Below are 25,338 nucleotides of genomic sequence, written 5' to 3' on the forward strand. Positions count from 1 at the left end.
GTCACACAGTGTGGCAGAGAATAAGAAACTTGGTCCATTTACTTCTGCCATCCCTTTCCCATATTCTCCTAGCAGCAACGCCCAGTTTTGCATTCTCTCCCAATTGACAGTCTGTGTTCCTATAAGTGAAAAAATCACCTACCTACCTTGTGGCGTTTACGCAGGGGTTCTTTGGGGGGGAGGGAGACCTGGGAGGGGTGGTGAGGATTCCAAGATAATGTTAACACCTAAAAATACATAAAACATTGTTTATGTCTCCTACATATTTTCGGATGGTGCCTTAAGGCGATCAATCATCACATTTGTAACCCTAGCACTTGGGAGAGAGAAACGGGAGAGTGTGGAGACTGGCCTTGGGTACACAGTGAGATGGACCCTCTCTTCTTGTTTGGGGATGGGGAGGAGGAAGAAAGGAGGGTGGATTAGGGAGTGTGGAGGAGGACAGGATCTTTCTCCACAGATGAGGAAAAACAGATCCTCCCTCACTCACGCAGGTGGGCAAAGGGCTACGAGGAACGATCGCCTCAGAAACGTCACTCTTCAGCTGGAGCAAATGCTGTTCACATTCCACAAGGCAGCCACACTGAGAGAATCACAGTCTTGGAGATCCCATGCAAACGTATTTATACTCTTTGCACTGTAGTTAAGAGTGGTGAAGGGGGGGTGGGGGGGCATGGCTTGCCTCCTGACAGGGAGGAGCCTGAGCTCCAAACATCACAGAGCATTAGTTGCTCTCGGACAGCAGCTGCCTGTTTTCTATTTGTTTGTCTATGTATTTATTTGTGGGTGTGCATGTATGTGTGCGAGCAGCCATGCCATGGTCAGCACCCCTTGTAGGGGTTGGTTCGGAGTGACTCCTGGGTACTGAAGGGTTTGGCGGGAAGTGCCTTGACTCACGGAGCCTAGAGGCTAGTCTTGCCACTAATTTCTAACTTTAAACACTGAGACAACTGCTGGAAACTTCCTCACTGTGAAGAACGTAAAAATATTCCACATAAAAGGACACTCCCACTAAAGTACAAATTTCACCACGAAGACTCTACTAACTTAAGACCCTACGGGATACAAAGCCACCTCTCTCGTTAAACTCATAAATATAGCATCTACTTTGAGCATCAGAAGGGTCCAGAAACGGGAAGGTCAAGAAGACCACAGCTTCACCACTCTATAGATGTGCCAGTGTTCATTTCAGGGTCTCGAGGTCTAGCTTAGACTTCAGGGTCAGCACAGCTACCCACTTCTCTCTTGGGCCAAATCTCAATTACAGCCTCCAGCGGCCCATGCCAGCATCATCCCCATAGAAACCCAGCATCAGAACCTAGCCGACTATGGCTCCTCTGGGAGGAAGGCACCCTCCAGGGTGTTTGAAAGCAGAGCACAGTCTTTTCCTAGATAGGGACATTTCATGGAGCAGCTCAGGAGCTGTCTTCCCCAGCGATTATAAATAGGGCAGAATGCCACACTGTGGGCCAGGCCGCTGAGGTTTAAGAAAACTTCTGCCCTGAATAGCACAGCAACTGATCAGAGTAGCAGGGACAGACATGTTTACGTCCTCTAACACTCGGGCGCTGTGTCCTCCACAGCAGCTATGCAGTTTAGCCAGTTCTGCTGTGGAATGGGGTGGGTAGGTGGCAACCAGGGCCGAGCTTTGATTATAGAATTACCCATTGGCTAGCCTTCCACCTGAATCCTTCCTTCTGCCTACTGACAGCTGCTGGAGGAACTGGCCCATCCTGAGAGCAGTGGACGGACTGCACCTGCCGCAGCTCCAAAAACATCTTAGTAGCACTGAAAAGGCTATTCATTAGGAAACACCAAACTTGGTCCTAAGAGCCAGTATTTGACATGAAAAACAAAACAAAACAAAACACCCACAGGAAAGGCAGGTGAGAATGATTTGGAGGCTGCTGAGGTGGTTAGCAGATAAGTCACTGTGGCCAACCCTGATGACCAGAGTTAGGTCCTGGGGACTCGTGGTGGAAGAACCAAACTACCTCAAGTTATCCTCTGAACTTCACATGTGTAGTGAAACACACACACACACACACACACACACACACACACACACACACACACACACGCACGCACGCACACGCACACACGCACGCATATGTGCGCACATGCGCAGAGGGTGGGGAACAAAGAAATGTAAAAGAATGTTCCCGGTACTGTAGTCTTCAGTAATCAAGACACCAGGACATGGTGGAGATCACTTGGACTCCCAGCACTTAGACTTGAGGCAGGAGGATTTGAGTGTTTCAGGCCAGACTGAGCTACATGGCAAGATCCTGTCTCAGAAATAAACGAAAGCAAAAACAAAGCCACCCCCTCACACACAAACAAAAGTAAGGCGTGTTACAAGGAAAAGAAAAATCAAGTATGCTTTAAAAGTGGACTCAAGCCATGCTAGTCCAACCACTACTGTTTCATACATTTCCTCTAGGGTTCTTTTCCCCCTGTGCAGTTAGTAGTTTTGAGCTGAGAGACCTTGTGCAACTTTGTCTAACTCTTCTCTGGTTCCAGCTCCCCTTCTGAAACAAGGCTGAGGGCACCTGCTTCAGAAGGGGCTCATAAAGTGCAGATGATCTGTTTCTAGAACACGGCCTGCCATGAACTGCAGCTATAACTAGTACTTAGCTGGAATCCAAACGCACAGGCAATTTTATTTGTAGTACAGGGCATATGCCTTATAGTTATGAACACAGCGAGAAGGTACCTGGCGGGCCCATGCCAAGGTGTTCCTCGGAGAAATTACACCATGCAACAGATCTGTTATAAAAGGGCTTATTTGGAGGAAGGGAGGGGAGTGAGTACCCAGAGAAGGAGTAGAGACAGACAAGTAGACATGTAGACAGACAGACAGGCAGGAACAGAGCCATGAGGGCAGAGAAGAGGATAGGGCATAGAGAAAGACAGAAAAGAGGAACACATGGGGTGAGCGAGGGGAGATCGATCGATCTATCTATCTATCTATCTATCTATCTAGAGAGAACGGAGGTGGGGTCCTTTTATCCGGCTGCACACACCTGAAGGTCCTGCCAGGCAGCAGGTGACGACGTAAGCGGTTGCTAGGTCCCCGGGAGAGCCTAGGGGAATCACTTGTAAGCTAACACTTATAATCTTCACACCACCAAGTCTGATGGCTACAGGACACCTGAGCATGCTACAGCTAACCAATGTCAGATGGTTCCCGACACAAAAATAAATAGTTCTATGTTAGTTACCAAATACTCAAACACGCCCATCTAAAGTAGTACCAAGGGACTTGCATTTGAAGGTACAGGAAAATATTCACCTTCACCTACACAATTAGCACTATATAATTTCAGTTTAGTTTTCTTATATCATTTCCAGAAGGTTTTTTTTTCTTTCCTCCTCCTCCTCCTGAACTTAAAAATCCCATGATCAAAGTCTATGTTCTGAAACTTGTTAGGGGTGTAAATACCATCACCAAGGCCTTTCTGGCTTTCACACCAGTGGGTAAAATGGGGAACCAGCAGCTCCTGCAATCAGCAACACAGCTGGACAGTGCAGGCAGCCAGTGGCAACATATGACCATGGGATCTCTAAGCAGACAACAAAATTCAAGCACTCATTCTGAAAGACGTTCTACAAATTAGAAAACTTAACTCATTTTCGACATGTAAGCCTATCATATCAGGTCTACTTATAAAGTTGATCATCTTTCAGAAAGCTATATATGGGTGCTATTCTATAGTGAGACCTGAGCTCAGATATAACAGCCACCAATGTATCATGCCTGGCCTGCCAAAGGAGTTTATCATGACAGGGACAGATCCCTTGTGAAAACAGCATTCAAGGAGATTGGGGAAAGAGAGTGCACAGTCTGGTGCTCCATGCCTTGGCTGAGAGAAAACAAACTTCAGTGACCAACATCAAAGAACGCTCAGTCCGCTCCTCACCCTGTAAACAGGTGTGGACGTTCTCCCTCTGTGAGCTCCTGGCAAGGGAGCAGAGAATATGTGGCTTATCTTACTATCACCGTAAGTTCAAGGCAGGAAGAAAACACGCCCAAAGAGTTTTATGTTAAATCACAACTTAACAAATGGGTAGTAAAAAAAATGAGAGAGGTTCCATTTTTGTGACTTGCAGGTCATATTCACTCTCCGTGAGAGAACCGTGTGTGCTCTAAGAGGTTCTGAGAGCATACCCCAGGGCTCAGCCTGCCACTGCCGCTGCTTCTCTTCAGACCTGGCACCATTCTCGGTGACAAGAGGCCTTTTTAGGCTGGGCTTTCTGGAGGATCCCCCTCTTCTGGTGCTTAGCTTGATCACAGAAGGGCATGGAGAAATGAAGTGTGTTGCAGCCACATCTCCAGGGTGGACGGACGGCTCTGGTGTTGCTTGATAATGCCTTCCCTTTGGGTAGCTCAAAGGCGGGCTTTCAGGGAAGATAATTACAGCTGCCTTTCTTCTTTCCACAGCACATTCCTCATGTCCCCTGGGGACAGCCTGGACACTCAGACCCTTGCTTTTTCTCTACCAGGTTATCAACACACTTCCCCTTTTGCAAAAAAAAAAAAAAAAAAAAAAAGAGGCTCTCTTAGTTAGGTGTGGAGGTATTTCACGCCCGAAATTCTAGACCTCAGGAGGCAGAAGCTGCAGGATGAAGAGTTTGAAACCAGACTGGACTACATGTTTCAAACAAACCAACAAGCCAAACAAATAAAAACCTTGAATGCAAACTACCATTACCATGCAGGAATCTCAGCTATTCACTCAGTAAGCCACTCACTGACTCTCAACAATGACCGAGTCCCCGATCACACAATAAACAAGACAGAAGTGGTCAGGTGAAAGCAGGCATCTCAGGCATGGCCTCTTGGGGGACATGAACTCTGTCTGACTTGGGGCACCATGTGGGGAAGACCCACTTGCCAGTCAATACATGGCTTGGGTGTTTTCCAAAGGCCCTGAAGGTTTAGAGGCCTGCCCTAGATCCAGAGCCAAAGGCAACGCTGGGAATTGCTGTAAGATGTAAAGATCAAATGGCCTCTTATTACCCACGCTCTCCTCCACCTTGGTCTTGAGTTCCCTCTCACTCCTGGAGCTTAAGCTGAAGCCAGCACTAGCTGTCCTCCGAGGAGGGAGGGCGGGCGAAGCGACCTTTCCCATAGCAAAGTGTTTTAATGAATAGCTAAGCAGCTACATGTGGGGAGCTGATGGTATTTTAACAAGCACACGTACTGCCTATAATATAATTATTGCATTTCAAAGTTAATAGCTACAATTCAAACGGCCTATCAGATACTGCTTATAAAATTCTTCCTCGGACGGTAGCTAGAGAAACACTGTAAAGGCCTTTGGATAGAAGGGAATTTAGGAAGATGGCTTTCCACTACTCACCATCTCTGATGTGAAATAGATGGTTTGCATACTTGAGTGTTATTTTTTTTAAAGATTTATTTATTTTTATATATATATAAATACACTGTAGCTGACTTCAGACACCACAGAAGAAGCATCAGATCTCATTACGGGTGGTTGTGAGCCACCATGTGGTTGCTGGGATTTGAACTCAGGACCTTCAGAAGAGCAGTCAGTGCTCTTAACCAAGTGTTATTTTTTTGCACAGGGAAGCTCTTCTCCACTGTTATATCAGGTTTTCCTTTCCTGGGTTCTGTATTCCTTGAAACTGTGATGTCATCACTTTGCCAGAACACTCCAACGAGGTCACACACCAGCCACACCATTACCAAGCAGGTACTTGGCCCACACTAAAACAGGCGGCATTTGTAGACACAGGCATCCACGCCCTGCTTTCAATGGCACTTTCAGTGGAGTCACTGGTTTCAACAGAAGACTCAGCTCACAAGTGGCACTGCCCAGAGTTGTCTTTGTCATGGTGACCTCACCCTGGTATCAGGGTGACTGTTGGAGTGAGAAAGCAGAACTGTTTCCTGGTTCACTTTCAACGCACAGCTCCCTGAGTTTACCTGTTTAATCTTCCTTCCCCCTGCTCTCCCCCCTCCCCCATCACAGCCAATCTGTCCCAAGGGAGAGCAACTCAAGCTATAACATATTTCTGAAAGGACCCACTACTCGCTACCTCCATACCTTCACTGTATTTGACGGTACCACAGCACCTCCTCAATTATTGCAACAGCCTCCCATCTGGTCTGTGGGATTCCACACTAGGCCAAGTTCAAATCCCTTTTCACTCAAGAACTTGGACAAGTTGGATCACACATCCTTTTAACACTGGGTGGCCTCCAATTCCTTTCAATTTTAAGCCATTCCTTTCCATTTTCCTTTCCATTTGGCCTTACACTACTTGTACCTCAGGGCCTTTGCACAGCACCACCCCCCACCCCATTCCTCTTTATTCTTTTGCATACCCCCTGGGTTTAATCCCCAACACCATAAGCATAAAACAAAGGCCTACCTATCACTCACTACTTTATGAAATAGGCTCTTGGTGTACAGCCTCGGCTAGCCTTGAATTCTCAGGCTCAAGTGGTCTTCCTGCCTCAAACTCCTAAGTGAGCTGGGACCACTTTCCCATCATGCCCTCCTTTCCAATCAATCGCCTTCTTCACATCCTTACTGGTCATTTTTTAAAATATAATTTCCTTTTAATTTAGATTTATTTATTTTTTGCATACGGGTGTTTTGTCTGCACGGACGTAAGTGCACTATGTCCATCCAGTAGCCCCAGAGGACAGAAAGCAACAAATCCCCTGGCACTGGAGTTACAGACAGCTGTGAGCTGCCATGTGAGCACTGGGAGTCGAACCCAGGGCTCGGACTCACATACATACAACGCTCTTAACTGCTGAACCATCTCTCCAGACCCTGGTCATTTTTCTTTTATAAATCATTTTTCTCAGATATATTTTTTATTTTGACTTTGTGTATGTTTGTGTGTGTGTGTGTGTGTGTATGTGTTTCCATTGCACATATATCTGCTCACCATGTGCATAAGTGTCAGAAGGGGCCAGAAGAGGGTGCTGGAAACCTTGGAACAGTAGTTACTGACAATTGTTAGCCAGGAACTGAACCCTGGTCCTCTGAAAGAGCAGCCAATGCTCTTAACTGCTGGGCTAGTTAAGATCTCACCAGTGCCGATCTTTTGATTTTGATAGCTTGTTCTTTCCCTCTCCACGATTTATCACAGTATATTTTTTTTCTTGTGTTCTTTTGCTTAAGATCTACTTCCCAACAAGGGTCTGAACTTCCTGAAGCAAGCCCATTGCCTCTGGCCTCTGGCACACACTAAAGAATAATTTTTAGCCCAGCTGGTAAAGTGTAGACAGTGTCTGTCATGGAGCATAAGGGCCCAAGTTTGGATCCTAGCACAACGCAAAAGCTGGGCACTGAAGCCGGTATCTGTAACCCCAGCACTGGGGCCACTAAGGAGAGGTAGGACCTTGCAGCTTATTGGGTAGCTAGCTTAGGCACATTAATGAGATCCAGGTTCATCCAGAAACCCCGTGTCAAACAATAAGGTGGAGGAAGATGGAGAGATGGCTTAATGGGCAAAGCACTTGCCCCCCAATCCTGAGGATCGAAGTTCTGGCCCCCAGCAGCCATGCCAATGTCAGGCCGCTGTGGTGGCCCACCAGCAATCTGCTACAGGCCCAGGGGATCCCCAGAACAAGCTGGCTAGCTAGACACTCTCGGCTCGAGTGAAAGAGACCTTGCCTAACACCTTACGAGGCAGAGAGCCGTCTTGAGGAAATCACCTGATGCCAACCTCTGGTGTCTTCCCGTACCCGCACATATGCACGCACACTCACGCAAAAGTATTTTGGAGGGTTGAGAATAGAGTTCAGGGATTCAGAGAAATCACTTGGCACACATCAGGCCTCCATTTCAATTCCTAATACCAGAAGGCAAAAAAGGATTTATTAAAAGACTGGATATACTTTAGAGATGAGAAGGGGGCAAAGCCGGAACTTCTCCGCTAACTGAATGTCTAACCAGCGAAACCACCTGGCGACAACTTTGACGGGCTCTTTTCTGTGTTCATTTCATCCCACAGCCAACAGAAGGGACGGTTGCTTATCACAGGATCTACCAGAGCCAGGAGCTCAACTTTCTACACTAGGGTAGTCCTGCCTGCTGAGATGAACATTTCTAGGAAGGCCCAACATTATCTTTAAGGGAAATTACAAGAAAGAAAAAAAAAGAAAAAAACAAAGAAAGAAAGAAAGAAAGAGAGAGAGAGAGAGAGAGAGAGAGAAAGAGGAAACTAGTAACAGTATTGCTTGAATTTCCCACGCTGCTATAAAACAATCTGAATGTGCACAAGGAGCCTAAAGCCATCTCCAGCTGCTTGCTTGTGACTTAACGACCTCTTTGGTCAGATAAGCCATTTTTTTTTCTATGCCTCTCAGGAAAACAAGTACTCAATGCTTTTTTTTTCTTTTTTTTTTTTTTTTTTTGGTTTTTTGAGACATGGTTTCTCTGTGTAGCCCTGGCTGTCCTGGAACTCACTCTGTAGACCAGGCTGGCCTCGAACTCAGAAATCCACCTGCCTCTGCCTCCCGAGTGCTGGGATTAAAGGCGTGCACCACTACGTCTGGCTCAGCGCTTATTTTTAATAACCCAATCTTTTTCCACTGGTAACTTATTTCAGCATCTTACTACTTTTTAAAGGTTTTCAAAATATCTAACCTCTGCAATGTCCCAATGCTTGCAGAAGCAGGCATTTGCGTCTCAGCAGATAGAAGAAATGGACCCTCCACAACTGCTTCCCTGTCTTAAAATCCTGAAGCTTACTGCAGTTATAAGTTTTATGACGCTTACCTGCATAATGACCCCCACCCACCCAGCTCAGAGGCTGAATAAACATTTTAAACTACCTCTAAGAGAGTATTTCCCAAGTTTTGTAACTCTTAGCATCTTAAGAAGGGTTGTCTGGTTTTGTTTGAAACCAATCTGCTACATGAGACTAGAAAGCTGGGCTGAGGGTCCCGCATGTTGCTTACCTGAGATACTTCTGATTCATGTCTGCCATCGTCTATTGTCTCAGTACTAACTGACTACTATTTAACCAACACCCACGCAAGCCTCAGGTCTTTAACAGATAAAAAAAAGAGTAATATTCATTCCTGTCTAATTTTTCCTAACTGAAGGCCACATCTTCCATGCTATTAAATGGATCCTGCCCATATAGCAGGCTGTCCTATATATTAGGCTGCTTGGTGCTTTCAAAGTGTGTCATTACACTAAATTTGAGGTCAGCAACTTCAGAGTCATGATAAAAAGCATGTTCCCTTGTCTGCAAATAAATCTTGCTATATAGGGCTTATCAAGAGAACAATTAAGAAGCTGGCTCTTAATGTGATAATGGACCTCAAATTTAAGTGTCTGAAACTCTAAGAAAAATCACCCTCTGTCCAGCAACTGTTGTGTCAGACACACACAAAAACACAGCAGACCAAGATTTTAGCTTTTGTTTCTGATTTCTAACACGTTAAGGTGGAATCAAACCATTAATAACTAATTCAAATCGACTTTCTAGCCAAACCTGTTTCTTTCTGCTAAAACTTAATAGCTCTCCTGTGTTCTTCACCTCAGCTACCCGGGGCACCTTGGAGTTACACAAGGGCATCCAATAGGCTTGGTTTGAATGGGTTCCCCCAGCAGCTGGGAAAGCCCCTAGCTTCCTAGTCGTCGGAAACTTTGAGATTTCACCTACTTTTTGCAAAGCAAAGACATCTGATGTCAGTTATAAAAACCCACCCGGTAAGCCCAGTCTTACTTAGTCAATACTGTACTTAGTCAATACTGTAAGACTTACACAGTCTTACTGCCAGTCAATATTGTGACTGAGTGGTAAGCAGCTCATGTGACAGAAACAGGAGTGGCCATGTAGGTGTAGGGTTACCTTAGAGAAAATGAGGAAGAGGGATACAGAGAAGAAAGAGAGCTTAAGGAGGTTTTCATCCCTCACACAGCAGCGCAGGACCTTTTGAACCTTTCCCCTGGCTTCATTAATCCAGGAAGCAGCAACTCTTTACAAACACCAATTAAGGGTAGCAGCATGCTCCATTTATAAATAGGGAAACTGGGGTGTTTGGAGCCAGAGGAGCCCAGCTATGAGTCAGGGGCTAGTGGACGTCAGACCTAGGACTGGGAAACCCCCATCTCCAGCATGGAGATGCAATCTATCTTGCAAGGGGAATGAAATAGTCATATAAGAAACAGTTAAACAAGAGACGTGAACATCCATCTTGGAATGGGGCGAGATGAAGAGCTGGCAGTCAAGCCCTGCAAATGGCATTGAATCCAGAGAGGAAATAAAGTTAACTTCGGCTTCCCTTCCGCAGATACAGTCTGGCTTGTAAGACGCTGTGTTCAGAAATGCCTATTCATCGGTGGCCACAAAAACGACATCAGGTATTTCAATTCTAAACATTGCTTGCTGAAACAGATCCTACCCTAGCCTGGAAAATTCAGCTCCTCTGAATCCTGCCCCATCCCAAGACAAAGTTAAAAGGCCCAGTGTACCTGAAGTACCAGGAAGGAACATAAGGATATGTTTTTCGGCCCAGGGGGGTTTGGTTGTTAACAGAGCTGGCATCTATAAGGTCAAGCAAAGTACCCAGTTAGGCTAATCCAAGCTCTTTGGTACACGAGATAACCGTAATCAAAGGTTCCATTGGTTAAAGTGCCCTTTGCAAACACCAGTGAACAAAATAAAATAAAGTAAAATAATCTGAAGACTTTCAAGTGGCCGGGCGTGGTGGCACACGCCTTTAATCCCAGCACTCAGGAGGCAGAGGCAGGCGGATTTCTGAGTTCAAGGTCAGCCTGGTCTACAGAGGGAGTTCCAGGACAGCCAGGGCTACACAGGGAAACCCTGTCTCGAAACAAACAAACAAACAAACAAACAAACAAACAAAAGACTTTAACGTGAACTGGAGTTTGCCTAACTTTTTCTGCAAAATTAGGATGTCCTGTCAGAACCTTCAATTAAGGGGCCACAGGTAGGCTAGTGAGTAGCCACGGTACCAGGAATTAGAACCAGACAGAATTTACCAAACTCCAAAGAGCAACAACCTATTCTACTCACTTCTACTGAGTCAGTAACAGATCTTGGAACAATCATCGACCACTAATTCAGATCCCAGACAAACAACAAACTGTTCTAGCGTTCATTCCGAGGGGTCGAATCAGATGGGCATGAGAATCAGCAATCACCAGGCTGGTGGTTTTTTTCCCCCACTCTTGTCCTCCCAGGATCGTCCAGCTCTGGGGGCCCTAGGCTTTCACTCCAAATAGCTACCCTCCCTGGCCCAAGGGTTCTCAGCTCAAAGCCTCTCAAGTTCAACAAAATACTCAGGGGAGCGTCCATGCAAGATAAAGCGGATACCCCACCTAATAGGAATTCTCCTACCTGCATATTATTTCAGTTCACCAAAACTTCATCTAGTGCTTAGTGTGCTGTGCGGTCTAAGGGCGCCCTGAGGATTCAAAGGTTCTCCTATCTTCCAAAAGCCCCCATAACTGGGAAAGCTGGAAACTGACAGCCCGAAGAGAAGCTGGGTTAGGTGAGCCTGCGGGCGAGGGGGAGCCAAGGGCCATCCTCCCATAGCGCGGTAGCTGCCACTCTCGCCCCCAAGGTGCACTGCCCGAGCGTCCTTCCTCCCCTGGACTCCCCGCGCCCTGCAGCCACTCACTGCTTCTTCCTGCGGCCCTGGTCCCGGTGCAGCTCCCGCAGGTCCACCTCGGCGCGGCCCAGGAACTTATCGAGACCGAGCAACGCGCGGTGCAGGACGGTGAGCTGCAGGGTGGCGGCGGCGGCCGGCGCGGCCCCGGAGGACAGCAGCGGAGGCAGCTCGAAGGTGGCTTCCTCGCGCCACACGGGCGCGCCCAGGCTGCGCTCCGACACCGACGTGGCGTACTTCTCCTTGCCCACCTGGATCACCGCGTACGCGTCGCTCGTGCCCCCGGGTCCCTTGGCCCGCAAGCCCCGCGCCTGTAGCACCGTCACCTGCACGTGGGTAGGGGACCACATGGTCCCCGGGCCCCGGCCCGCTGAGGCCGCCAGGGACATGGTGGCAGACGCGGCACCAGGCTAGGAAGCCAGAAGGTAGCCGCTGTCCTCGGTCTGGACCGCCCACCGGGCTCCCGAGCCGCTTTAATGCTTCCGGCCACGCCCCCACCACGCCCCCTGCGCCCGCGCGCCACCTGCCCTGGGGGCGGGCCTCGCGGAGAAGGCGGGGACCTAAAGGTCACGTGGGCTGGCGCAGCCTGAAGAGTTTTGGATCAGAGAAGTAATGATGCACTAAGTGGTCCCCAGTTGTCTGAGTCCGTATGAGGGAACAGGAGCAAGCCTGATCCGCCTAGCAGCAGATGTGAGACTTTGCCTCAGTTTCTTCTTGCGTAAAACGAGGCGACAGTCACCCCTTGGATTGCTGTAAAGAAAGTAATACATTTAAGTTTATAGCATAGTTGCATGCCTATGGGAAGGGCTCCGAAAGTGGTAGCTATGCTTGGGTTATACCACACCACTCCAGGGATGCTTCTCCTGCTCTGGTCCCCTGGGTACTGCTCTGGAGGAAGGCGGGGAGCCAGGGATGTTGTGAGAGACTGTGTCGGGGAAGCGGAGGGTAGGTGAGGGACTAGCCTGTGCTACTCTGCCCTTACCACATAGGGTGAGGCTAGGTTAGGAAGAGCAAGAAGGGGGAACTGGAAACGGGGTTGCCAAACCGAACCCCTCGGTTCCCCATTTCTTCCTACGTAAGCCTCTTGCGTCCTCTCTGGGCTCCATCTCTGGCCTCCCACTCGGTTTTCTTGTTCCCAGTCAGTGTCTAGCAGATTGGTGACTTCCCTGAGTGTTTCGGGTCATCCTTCAAAGGCTGAAATCTCCGATGGTGAGTTATTCAGAGTGGAAATGTAACTTTGAAAGCCTTAAGGTTCAGGAAAGATGTGACACGTCCGAGTTCTTACATTAAAGCTGGGGATAGAGCCCTGGTGCCCTGGCTCCCATGCTAGAACTGAGGACACCTCCCGCGCTACAACACTTTAAAGGTTTCCAGACACACACACACACCCCTCCCTCTCCACTGAGCTCCCTCTGGTCGACCAGCCTACTGCTTTCCCGACTTCTGGAACCCCTGCAGTGTTGAATTACCGCCAGCTGCGGTACTTCTCACTTAGACTCTTGAAGGCATTCCTTTTTTGGGTCCCACCCCTTTGTTTTCCTTGACTTCTGGGTAAACAAACCTGCAGCCTAGAGAGTTTCTCTCCCTGGGGCCCCAGCTGTCCCTTATCTACCTCACTGCTTGTCACAGATTTCCACTTGACATAGCTGCCTGAAAGACAGGTGACTTGTTTAACTCCCTGCTTCTCAGTCTTGCGGGGGGGGGGGGGGGGGGAGAAAATAGGACTGCCAAGGTGGCTGGGTCATACAGATTATGAACACCAGGATTTGGAGTTATACATCAGTGTTAGACCTGGCGAGCTAGAAAGCTCACTGGAAGGCTATGAGCAGTGGCATCCTTAAACTGAGCCCAGTTGGGAGGTGGTGGTGCCTGTGAAGAGCATGCCAGTGACAGCCATTTGCCTTCATTTCCCCCTGGGGACTGTCTGCTCTCTGTCCCATCTGCCTTCACTTTACCCATCCTTGCTGTCTATACTCAGCTGGCTGTCCTGCTTGTCCAATGGGCCCTACTAGATGAACTCTACATCTGGGGTCCAAATTGGCTTTGGAAGTTTACAGCTCTGATTCCCTCCACACTCACTTATATATATATATATATACAGGGGTTGGAGAGATAGCTTAGCAGTTAAGAGCACTTGTTGCTCTTCCAGATGACCCAGGTTCTATTCCCAGCACACACATGGTGGCTCATAACTATAGCTCCAGAGGATCTGACAGCCTCTTCTAGCCTCTGCAAGCAAAACACCCATATACATAAAATTTGAAAATTTATAAATATTTATTTTTACTATTTGTACACACACAGAGAGAGAACAAGCTGATCTCAAAGGTCTCTTTGTCCTGTCTCTGTCCTCTGGGGGCTGGGATTACAGACATGGGTCATGTTGCCCAGACTCACATTTTCTGTGCTGCTTCCACGAGAAGCAAGCAAGGATTGACCCCAAGCTGGATGAGCAAGAGGTAGCATCTCTTCTCTCGTGGAAGGGATAAAGGGAGGGAGGTGGGGCGAGAAAGAACCACGAGCGTGCGTGACCTCATGTGTTTGGGTTTCTGTCAGGCAGAGACTCTGGCTAAGAGAGATGGCAGGGTGGAAGAGGGCAGTGCCACTTCATCACCAGCACACACCAGGGCCTTTTTTTATTTTATATTTTTGACTCTCAGTTGGGGTTCGCTGAGATGCCTGGGGCTGGGCTTAGCAGTGATGGGGGTGGTGACTGATGGGGGCGGGGCGGGGGGAGGATATCAGACATGTCAATAAAGAAGGAACAAGGTGTTTTCCAGCCAGATATGGACCTACAAGATGGCTGTTTCCTCTTTTTTTTTTGGGGGGGGGGGGGGCGTCACACTGTCTTTAAGACTCAGTGACTGAGTGAGAATCTGTCTGCTTTGACAACACTGTAACCTGACTAGGGATACACGGGCACAGTGACAAAGGCTACAAGACAGACAGTTGAGAAGGTTCTGGCCGCCCACCAACTAACAGCACCACCACTCCCAGGCAGCTGGCTATCCCAGAGGCAGGTCTGCAACCATAAAGGGCCATTGGGAATGTTTGTAAATACCTCCCGAGGTCAGGGCGGAGTGAAAGAACTGCACTTCTTCCCACCTGCCCCGCCCACTCCTGGGTCCACCTGCCCCGCCCACTCCTGGTTCCAACTGAAAGAGGAAGAGAGTTTCAGTCAACCCTGAGCACACAGACAAGGTGCTGGGCAGGTTAGACTGGACAGGCAGGGCAGCCGTCGTCCTGCAAAGGCACCAAAGCGTGGCTGGGAGCAGGAAGGCTCCCGGGCCTCTCCTCAAGCAGCGGCCAGGCAGCTCCGGTCCATCAGGAATGCAGATCTGTAGAGGCCAGCCAGTAGCTTCCTCATCCGTGCTGGGGGAGGGGAGAAGAGCCAGACAAGCAAAGGGACCCTAATCACTGCTATCCTAAATTGCCAACCACCGCCCCAGGAAGGGTTAAATCCAAAATGATCACTGGGAATTTTAGGTGGGTGATGTGGCAGGCAGTCCAGAGGAGGGGCTGGAAGAGCCTGGTAATAATGGCTGCCTGTTTTCATCCTTTGCTGCAGATTCCAGGGTGTGGTGGTGACAAACGTCCTGGTACAGTGATTCATTCACCCAGCTCTTGGTAAATAGCTCTCTAGCCTCTTGTGTCCAGATGCCTTGGCACCTGCCCACTAGCTGGGCTGTGACTGCCTCCTGTGTGACGGTTTGAGGAGCATGCAGGTTGGTTTCTGTCAACCTGACGAAAAACCTGGCTATATTTGGGAAGACCCGATACTCAACTGAGAAAAAACACCTCGATCAGATTGGCCTTATACGCGTGTCCCTGAAGTATTTTCTTGATTAGTGATTGATGTGAGAAGGCCCAGCCCACTGTGGGTGGTGTTACCACCCCTGGGCAGGTGGTCCTGGGTTGAATTAAAAAGCAGACTGAGCCGGGCATGGTAGCCCACGCCTTTAATCCCAGCACTCAGGAGGCAGAGGCAGGCGGATTTCTGAGTCCGAGGCCAGCCTGCTGGTCTACAGAGTGAGTTCCAGGACAGCCAGGGCTACACAGAGAAACCCTGTCTCGAAAAACCAAAAAAAAAAAAAAAAAAAAAGCAGGCTGAACAAGCCAGTAAGCAGCATCCTTCTATGGCCTCTGCTTCAGTTCCTGCCTCTGAGATCCTGCCTTGAGTTCCTGTCCTGACTTCTCTTGGTGACTGACTATGAGCTGACCAGGGCTACACAGAGACCTAGCTGCTTTTACGCATGGTGTTCATCACAGCAACTGAAAACAAACTATGACAGGGAATGAAGAATTATTTCTCGGCTGACTCATGGAGGAAGTGCAGGTCTCCATCATCATTGTCCTGTGTGTCTTAGAAGAGGAGCTCTGGTCTTGTATTCATGAAGCCCTGGATTCAATGCACAGTATTGCCAAAAAGAAGGAGGAGGAAGAGAAAGAGGAGGAGGAAAAAGAAGGAGAAGGAGGAGGAGGAGGAGGAGAAGGAGGAGAAGGAGGAGAAGGAGAAGAAGAAGAAGAAGAAGAAGAAGAAGAAGAAGAAGAAGAAGAAGAAGAAGAAGAAGAAGAAGAAGAAGAAGAAGAAGAAAATACACAACCGTCCCCCAAAAGTTTTAAAATAAAAAAACTGGCAGAAATGGATGGGGATAATGTCCATTGATGTTTTCTGCATCCTTGATGCCTCTGGTGAACAAGCCTGTGTCATTGATAGTGTAAAAGTGTCATCAAGACCTCTCAGAGTGCCGGGCGTGGTGGTACACGCCTTTAATCCCAGCACTCCGGAGGCGGAGGCAGAGGCAGGCGGATTTCTGAGTTCGAGGCCAGCCTGGTCTACAAAGTGAGTTCCAGGACAGCCAGGGCTATACAGAGAAACCCTATCTTGAAAAAACAAAAACAAACAAAAAAAAAAGACCTCTCAGAGAAAGCTCTAGATTCCTCTATAACCCCATGTCCATAGAAGAGAGGTGCCCCCACTTCCACTCTTTCTGTACAAAGACCTCCTGTGTCTCCTCTTTTCTAGTTTGTTCCTTGGTGCTTTGATTGAGCACTGTTTTCTTCTCTTGTACACAGGAAATAAGCACTTCACCTCTGGACCATCATTGCTAGCTATCTAGGTCTTCCAATTTCTTGTGAGTAGACGACAGCTAAGTAGAAGAGATATAAATGACTAGCCTGGCAGTGATGGTGCACACCTTTGATCCCAGCACTTGGGAGGCAGAGGCAAGTGGATTTCTGAGTTTGAGACCAGCCTGGTCTATAGAGTGAGTTCCAGGACAGCCAGGGCTACACAGAGAAACCCTGTCTCAAAAAAAAAAAAAAAAAAAAAATTTAGGGACACTCAGATATAAATGACTCAAACTGGGGGCTGGAGAGATGACTCAGTAGTTAGAAGCACTGACTATTCTTCCAGAGGACTTGGGTTCAATCCCCAGCAATCACATGGTGGCTCATAACCATTTGTAATGGAATCCTATGCCCTCTCCTGGGGTGTCTGAAGACAGCAACAGTATACTCACATAAATAAAATAAGTAAACCTTTTAAAAAAAAATGACTCAATCCCTCAGCAATCTCTGCAACAGCTGCAGCACTGCCCTGAACAAACACTTTTAAAATTCAAGGTTTATTTATTTGCTTTTATTACAAAAGTAAAGGGGGGTATATATCAGGAGTAGAACATTGGACTACAGATGAGAAAATATTCTTTTTCTTTTTTAAGATCTATTTTATTTATATGAGTACACTGTAGCTATTTCCAGACACACCAGAAGAGGGCATCAGATCCCTTTACAGGTGGTTGTGAGCCACCATGTAGTTGCTGGGAATTGAACTCAGGACCTTTGGGAGAGCAGACAGTGCTCTTAACCACTAAGCCATCTCTCCAGCCCTGAGCAAATATTCTTTACTTCTTGTTGTAAGCCTCACTTGATTTCTCTGAAGTCATTTGTGGTATAGAGGGAAGGTAAGAGTTTTTTGCTCAAGAAGCTCAAGACCTGCAAGATCCACAAGGCCAGTTGCCAAGGTTATTCACGCAGCAACTAGTTGCTGGGGAGAGTCCCGTGTGGAGCTCCTAGGATGCAGCTGCCCTGAGAAGAATGGGGTCTGTTGTTGTTGTTGTTGTTGTTGTTTGTTTTGTTTTTGTGATCTAGTTGCTTTTGAATCACTCCATATTCTACTAAGTGACCCCTGACCATGCTCCCGTAAGTGACAGCAATCAACTCATTGGTTCACAAAGCTGGGTTGGGCAGAGCCTTTTTTTGGTACTCTGGGGCTTAGACATGGCTCCCCTGGGACACAACATCCCCCAGAGTTTATGTGTTAAATCTTAGTCCCAGTGACGTGACACAACCTCTGATATACATACTGAGAAGCTGGAAGGGATAAAATCTCACCCAGAGTCCCTGGAGTGAGCTCAGCACTAGTGATGCCCCGACTTGAAACCTCTAGAACACTGGGGAGAGAATAAATTTCTATGTTTTTAAGTTTTCAAGCTTAGAGTATATTTTTATAGCAGCCAAAGAATTTTGGGAATATAATTACCACACCTCCTCCTATGACTCTTTCGGTGCATATACACAGATGAATACTCACACCCAGGGATGGAATTGCTAGGTCATGGGGTAAGTATAGGTTTGTCACTAAAAGCTATTACCAAACAGTTTCCCATGGAGTCTATGCCAATTCATACTCCTCCCCATGTTTGAAAGACCCAGTTTTCCACTGTCGTGTCCACCTTTACTGTTGCTGTATTTGTAAGAAACCTTTCCCTTCTGGGGGCTGAGCAGTAATTTAAATTTGTAATTACCCAACATCCAATGATCTTTCTTTTTCTGCCACACGGGCAAGGTCTTGGTGATGCACTCCAGCGTGTCTTTATATAATTTCCCCCCACCTCTGTCTTCTTAGTAGTTTTTTTTTTTTTTTTCTATCTTAGCTGACAGGAAGCTGAGGCAGGAGGATTAAGAGTTTGAGACAATCTGTACTACATAGTAAGTTCAAGGCCAACCTCAACAATGGAAGGAGCTCCTATTTAAAAGAAAAGCAAGGCAAGGCAAGGCAAGGCAAGGCAAGGCAAGGCAAGGCAAGGCAAGGCAAGGCAAGGCAAGGCAAGGCAAGATAGCATACACATCTTCTCTGACTTTGACCTGTCCCCTTTCCACTCAGTGGCATTGCTTACTGAAAGACAGCTCCTAAGTTAAATGCAATTGGATTTATCAGTCTTTTCTCACATAGTTAGTTGTTGTGGGATGTTTGCCTACCTTTCCTTTTCCCATTTAGATTAGCAAACCACCTGGATGTTTTTCCCCTCGAATCATCTTCTTTTTTTTTTTTTTTCCTTCAGTTTGTAAAATTACATTAATGTCTACGCACATGTATGTGAACACATGTGTGCAGATGTGCAGAGGCATGCGCGTAGGTAGAAGTCAGAGGACAAAATGCAGGAGTCATTTCTCTCCTTGAGCCATGTGGGTCCCAGGTATCAAACTCAGGTCATCAGGCTCGGCAGCAAGCCTCTCTGCTCGCTCAGCCTTCTCACTGGTCCTTGGCTACACTCTGTGCAGCTGAGGATGGCCTGACTGTCAGATCTCCTGCCTCTACCTCTGAAGGGCTGGGATCACAGGCTCGTGCCACCAAGTCTGATTTATGATACTCGGGCTTTCTGCACTCTACCACCTGAACTGCAGTCTAGCCCTGGAATCAATTTTTGTGTATTGCTAATAGCTAATTTTTAGAATTGAGACTGGGAGTGTGCTTCAGAGCACACGATCAGCACAGTCAAGACCTTGGGCATGCTCACCAGCACCATAAGAAAGCAGACCCTAGGAGTTGCCAGATGGCTCCATGGTTTTATGTATATGACTGACAAGTACACTGTAGCTGTCTCAGACACACCAGAAGAGGGCATCGGATCCCAGTACAGATGGTTGTGAGCCACCATGTGGTTACTGGCTGGGACTTGAACGCAGGACCTTTGGAAGGGCAGTCAGTGCTCTCAACCGCTGAGCCATCTCTCCAGCCCCAGATGGCTCCAGGGTAAAGGCACTGGAGGCACTCCAAGCCCGAGGATCTGAGTTCAATTCCCAAGACCCACATGGTGAGAGGAGGAAGCTGACTCTCATATACTGTCCTCTGAGCTCTCCAAGTGTGCATGGCAAACCTATGTACATGTTGTACACACAGATAATAAGTAAATGTAAAAGTATTTAAAAGGAAAAAAAAAAGAAAGCAGATGCCAGCTCCTCATTTTAATGTATGTATATTTATGTGAGGTGAACATGTGTGGAGCTGATGAGAGGTGGGGGAGGGGGCTCTAAGGGACGTGGGTAATGAGGGAAATAGAACACATGTGGTTTGGACGAGGGAGAAGCATGCTCAGGAGACAGAGTTTAATGCTGCCCGGAAGCCTGATGCCTTCTGAGCTCATTAAAAAAAATAATTTAAAAAAAGATAAAGATGAAATCATGACTCTCATACAGATATAAAATGGTCACTAAAATTTTATTTAGGTTATCAATAAGAGAAACTGGTAAGATGCTATGACCTGTTCAGAGGTGAGCCCTCAGGAACATACACATTTATAGGTCAAAGATGTCTTAACGAATGGCAGATGGAAGCAGAACTGGTTTTTCCTCGGTGGAGAAGGGCAGTGTCACAGCTAGACAATTGGCTTTCATGAATGTTGCATTGTTAGTGGTTGTCTATAGCTTACAGTGCTGCAAAATAGCTGCCATTGACTCTAAACGGGATGCCCCAGAGTGTGCTGCAGATAATGAAAGTTTCCACCGAAGCACAAACACTGCCCTGCCATATAATGTTACAGAGTCCGGAATCACTTTTTGTCATTTTGTTTTGTTTTGTTTTGTTTTGTTTTAGGACTGTTTCTCTGTATAGCCCTAGCTATCCTAGAATTCGTTCCGTAGACCAGGCTGGCCTCAAACTCAGAGATCAACCTGCCTCTGCTGGGATTAAAGGTGTGTGCTTCCACTGCCCTGCCAAGAATCACTTTTTAATGCATGAATATGCAGGACAGCCAGAGTTGTGGATTTCAGTCTCAGCCTTTGTCCATGAGCTTTTCAACCAATACCATGTTTCAGAACACTATTCTGTCCAGTGTGTGTGTTTTGTGTGTGTGGTGTGTGTGTGTGTGTATGCATATATGTATGTATGATGTATGTATGTATTATGTATGCACATATGTATGTCACAGCTAGTGTATAGGGGTCATATGACGACATTATGGTGTCTGCTCTCTCTTTTCTCCTTAGCATAGATATCAGGGATCAAGCCGGGCAGTGGTGGTGCACACCTTTAATCCCAGCACTTGAGAGGCAGAGGCAAGTGGATTTCTGAGTTCGAGGCCAGCCTGGTCTACAGAGTGAGGGAAAGTACAACAGAACGAGTGCCCCCGTCACACCCACACACCCACACACCCATACATCCACACACCCACACACCCACAAGCTCTTGTCAAGGCCAACACGCGATTTATGGGGCTGATATGGACAAAAGCTGTTCTCTGTCAATCATCTGAAAGAAAAGGAGATTTTCACAGAGACAACAGAACCAAGGGGCTTAGGGAATCTTGGCAAACAAGCACCGTGTTGTTTTCAGTCTAGCCTTGGGAGAGGTATACATGAGAATCCTAAGACAGTCTCACTGACTTGAGGAAGGCGATTGCTTAGGAGAGGGACATGTGCAATAGAAAATAAAATGAAAGAAACAAGCAAGGCATAAAGGCATACGTAGACCAGTGGTTCTATGCTATTTTATGTGTACAGTTTGCTTGTTATCTCAGCCTCTCTCTCTCTCTCTCTCTCTCTCTCTCTCTCTCTGTGTGTGTGTGTGTGTGTGTATGTGTGTGTGTGTGTGTATACATGTGACAAACAAACCCAGGGACTTTTCCATGCTAGGCAAGCACTCTACCCCCAGCCACTTCCTAATCCTCATAGTGTTCTTTTAGAAAAGTCATTTCCAGTGTTCTGGCTTTATGGATTTATAAGCTCTCTAGTCAGGGTTTGGGGAAGGATCACAAGTCAATAACGGCACACCCATCCAGCCGTGTCCTCCCACCCTACCCCCTGCAATCAGGAATCTCAGCAGCCTAAGGCTCAGACCAGGGAGGCTCTGCCATCTTGCTCTGGGAGGAGAGCCTTCCTCCACCGGTGTTCTCATGATCTGACCACGCAAGGATGACGGTTTCTTATGTCATCACGTGGTTCAGTCGGCATCAGGCATCTAGTCCTTTAAGGAGTTTTCTTTCTATTTATTTGTTCCCTGCCCTGTTCCCCAGAAGGATTCAAGGTCGTCTCCAATCCACATACATAAAGCTAAGCTGTATAAACCAGAGGGGCCAGAGAAAGGCAAAGTGGAAGCAAAGGAGGCAGAGGGGAGACCAGTGTGCTTGTGACCTCTGAGGGCTTTGGTGTCCTTGATGCTTTATCATTTACTGGGGCTGTGAGACCAGCGTGGTGTTTTCACTTCCCGGAGCCCTGTCTCCAATGGAAGCAAGGCCCAGGGAGATAGATGGATGGCTGACTCCAGGGGCTTAACATTCCTCTCATTTCAAGGCTTTGACCCTCATGCAGGTACCATGAGGCCACCTACTACTTGCTCATGCCTTCCGAACCTTTCTTTTCTTTGCTGAATAACAACAACAACAACAACAACAACAACCTGGAAGTTAAAACGTACATCTAAGAGGCCAACCAGATAGCTCAGTAGGTAAAGGCACTTGCTGCCATGTCTATTTACGAGTTTAACCTCTGAGACTCACATGATGATGGAAGGAGAGATCCAACTTCTAGGGGCTGTCCCCTACCTTCCAGTGCATGCTTTGGTACACACATGTCCCCGCCCCCCTCCCCCCAATAAATAAACAGGCTGGAGATGTGGATCATCAGTGAAAAGCCCTTGCTGCTCTTCCAGAGGACCCGTTTCATGTCTAGCACCCACATGGTACAGTTCACAATCACCTGTAGCTTTAACTCTGGTGAATGCAATATTACATCCTGGCTACTAGGCTGTATGCATGACCAGTTCTCAAGTTCAAAGTTACTACCTATAAACTTCAAATCTAGGGAATCCAAAGCGCCTGTACCCATATGCACAAACCTATACACATATTCAAAACCAAGTAATAACCCTTTAAAAATAAATATAATTGCCAGGCAGTGGTGGTGCACGCCTTTAATCCCAACATTTGGGAGGCAGAGGCAGGCGGATTTCTGAGTTTGAGACCAGCCTGGTCTACAGAATGAGTTCCACAACAGTCAGGGCTACACAGAGAAACCCTGTCTCGAAAAACGAAAACAAAAACAAAATTAATATAATTTAATTTTAAAATATGTCTAAGGTGGGGCTGAGAAGACACCTCAGTGATGATTAAGAGGGTTTTTATAGAGGATCCATTTTGGTTCCCAGCACACACTACACTGGCAACTCATTTTCTTCTCTTCTGTAACTCCACATCCAGGAGATCCAATGCCTTACTCTGGCCTCTAAAGGCAGCAGACACATGTGGCACACGCACACACACACACACACACACACACACACCAGTCATATGTATAAGAAATATAAGTAAATCAGGGGCTGGTGTGAGAGTTCAGCAGGTAACATGTTCACTGCCCAGCCTGATGACCAGAGTTCAATCCCCAGGACCCACAAGATCGAAAGAGTGATTTCATGGTAGACGCATGAAACTGACTTTTATAACTTGTTCTCACGCTCCCATACTCACGTGATACCACATGTGAATCACACCCCCATGAAATAAACGTGTTTTAAAAATAAGAAATAGTTTTAATAAATATAAAACTAAGATATGTTTTACTGCAGAGTTCCAGCTCCCTCTGCTTGTTTTGTTTTTTTTGTTTTTTTTTTTTTTTGACAATTTTGAGGATCAAACCTAGGACTTCCTCTGTGTAGCCCTGGCTGTCCCAGAACTCTCTCGGTAGACCAGGCTGGCCTCTAACGCAGAGATTCACCTGCCTCTGCCTCCTGAGTGCTGGGATAAAGATGGACACCATCACCACCCATCCCGAACTCAGCTTTCTGAGGAAAGGTGCCAAACTTAAAACCATGAGGAGCAGGCAGAGGGTGCTGTGTGCTGGGCAGAAGAAGTATGGAGACGCCTCTGAATTTCTTCACCTCTCCAGAAAGACTTCAGGTGGCCTCCACCCAGGACTTTACCAGAACTGCATTCCAAAGGCCTTTGAAATCCGAACACACACACACACACACACACACACACACTCTCACTCTCTCTCTCTCTCTCTCTCTCTCTCTCTCTCTCTCTCTCTCTCTCTCTCTCTGATCCCAGCTGCATTCTGTCCTATGATCCACTGAGGAGCTCTGCAAAGCTTAAGGAGGAAGAAAAGTCCTTTGTCCAGCACCGTATTTGGCGGTAGTCATAAAAGGAGGTGGTTAGCAGGCTATAGGGGACTAATTCCCATGTTCAAAGTTCAGGTTTCTTGCTAGTGCCCAAGTTTGCTGAACATCGCCACCTGCTGTCTCAAAACTTGATGACCAGGAAAAGCCTCTTAGTCTAAGTTTGAGAATCAAAAAAAAAAAAAAAAAAAAAAAAGTCAGAGGGAAGGAAGACAGGACAATCCTGTGGGCCATTGTAACCCCCTCCAACAAAGCCCACCAATTTTCCTAACTCTGTGGTTCCTTTTAGCAGCTGGACCACAGTGGGGCCTCCCACTGTCAACTTCCTGCTGATTAAACAGCTCCCAGACCAAAATGCTGCCAGTGACTCCTGTAGTGCAGGATCCTAAAAGATCTAGAGGCGTTATTGTCTAGAAACTCCCCCCTCTTCCTCCACTCTTTGAGACATGGCCTTCCGTAGCCTAGACTGGCCTCAAAGTTTTTGGGTAGCTGAGAAACGTTTTGATCCCCGGAGTGCTGGAATTTTAAGGTATGTGTCCCTCCGCCTGTGGTTTTTGTTGTTGCTTGTTTTTGTTTTGTTTTTGGTGCCAGGGATGGAGCCCAGGACTTTGTGTCTGCTAGGCAAACACTGTGCCAACTACATCCCAATTTTTGGCTTGGGAACTTTTTTCAAAGTTATGGTAAAGTCGTCCGGTGAGGTGGCTCAGCAGGCAAAGGTGCCTGATGATCTAAGTTTGAGCTCTAGGCCCCGTATAATGGAGGGGAGAACTGACTCTGGCACATTGTCCTCTGCTCTCTGCGCATCCACAATAATGTGAATGTAGACACAGACACCAGGAAGGAGGGAAGGAAGGAAGGAGGGAAGGGAGAAAGGAAGAAAGGAAGAAAGGAAGGAAGGAAGGAAGGAAGGAAGGCAGGGAGGGAGGGAGGGAGGAAGGAAGGAAGGATAGATACTTTTGAGACAGGGTCTCTCTATGTTGCCAACGTTGTGGTAAAACACAAGGCCCCACATGCACATGCCTGCATCACAAGTCCTCTGGAGGTGTAGGCAATAGGACCTTGAGTTTGAGGTCAGCCTGGACACAGTACGTTACATAGTAAGACTGTCTCAAAGGGAAGTGTTCTATGTTAAGTCTCAAACCCTGAGATATGCCTATGGAGCATATCAAAGTAGACCTGACTCCCAGATTCTTTCAGCATCCTTCAGTCCCTACCTGTTACAGTGATGTGGCTGGCATACCCCACCCTCTAACCCTGAACCCTGCATCCCAGGAACTGAGCCCCCCCCCCCCCCCTTAGATGCTCT

The 25,338-nt window shown here is 47.4% G+C and overlaps 1 protein-coding gene across 2 annotated transcripts in view; it reads right to left on the reverse strand.

The window, feature by feature from the left end:
• The window catches only part of Rab11fip1 (RAB11 family interacting protein 1 (class I)), a 35,874-nt gene extending 23,786 nt beyond the window's left edge, over positions 1-12,088 (reverse strand). For both annotated transcript variants that reach the window (NM_029423.2, NM_001080813.2), the window contains exon 1: positions 11,651-12,088. In NM_029423.2, the coding sequence (NP_083699.2) occupies positions 11,651-12,027 (377 nt within the window). In that variant the 5' untranslated portion in view covers positions 12,028-12,088. The remainder of the gene's footprint in view (positions 1-11,650) is intronic.
• Between the last annotated feature and the right edge of the window lie 13,250 nt (positions 12,089-25,338).

The sequence above is a fragment of the Mus musculus genome, chromosome 8 (genome assembly GCF_000001635.26).
Source record: "Mus musculus strain C57BL/6J chromosome 8, GRCm38.p6 C57BL/6J".
In the NCBI taxonomy this organism is placed as follows: Eukaryota; Metazoa; Chordata; class Mammalia; order Rodentia; family Muridae; genus Mus; species Mus musculus.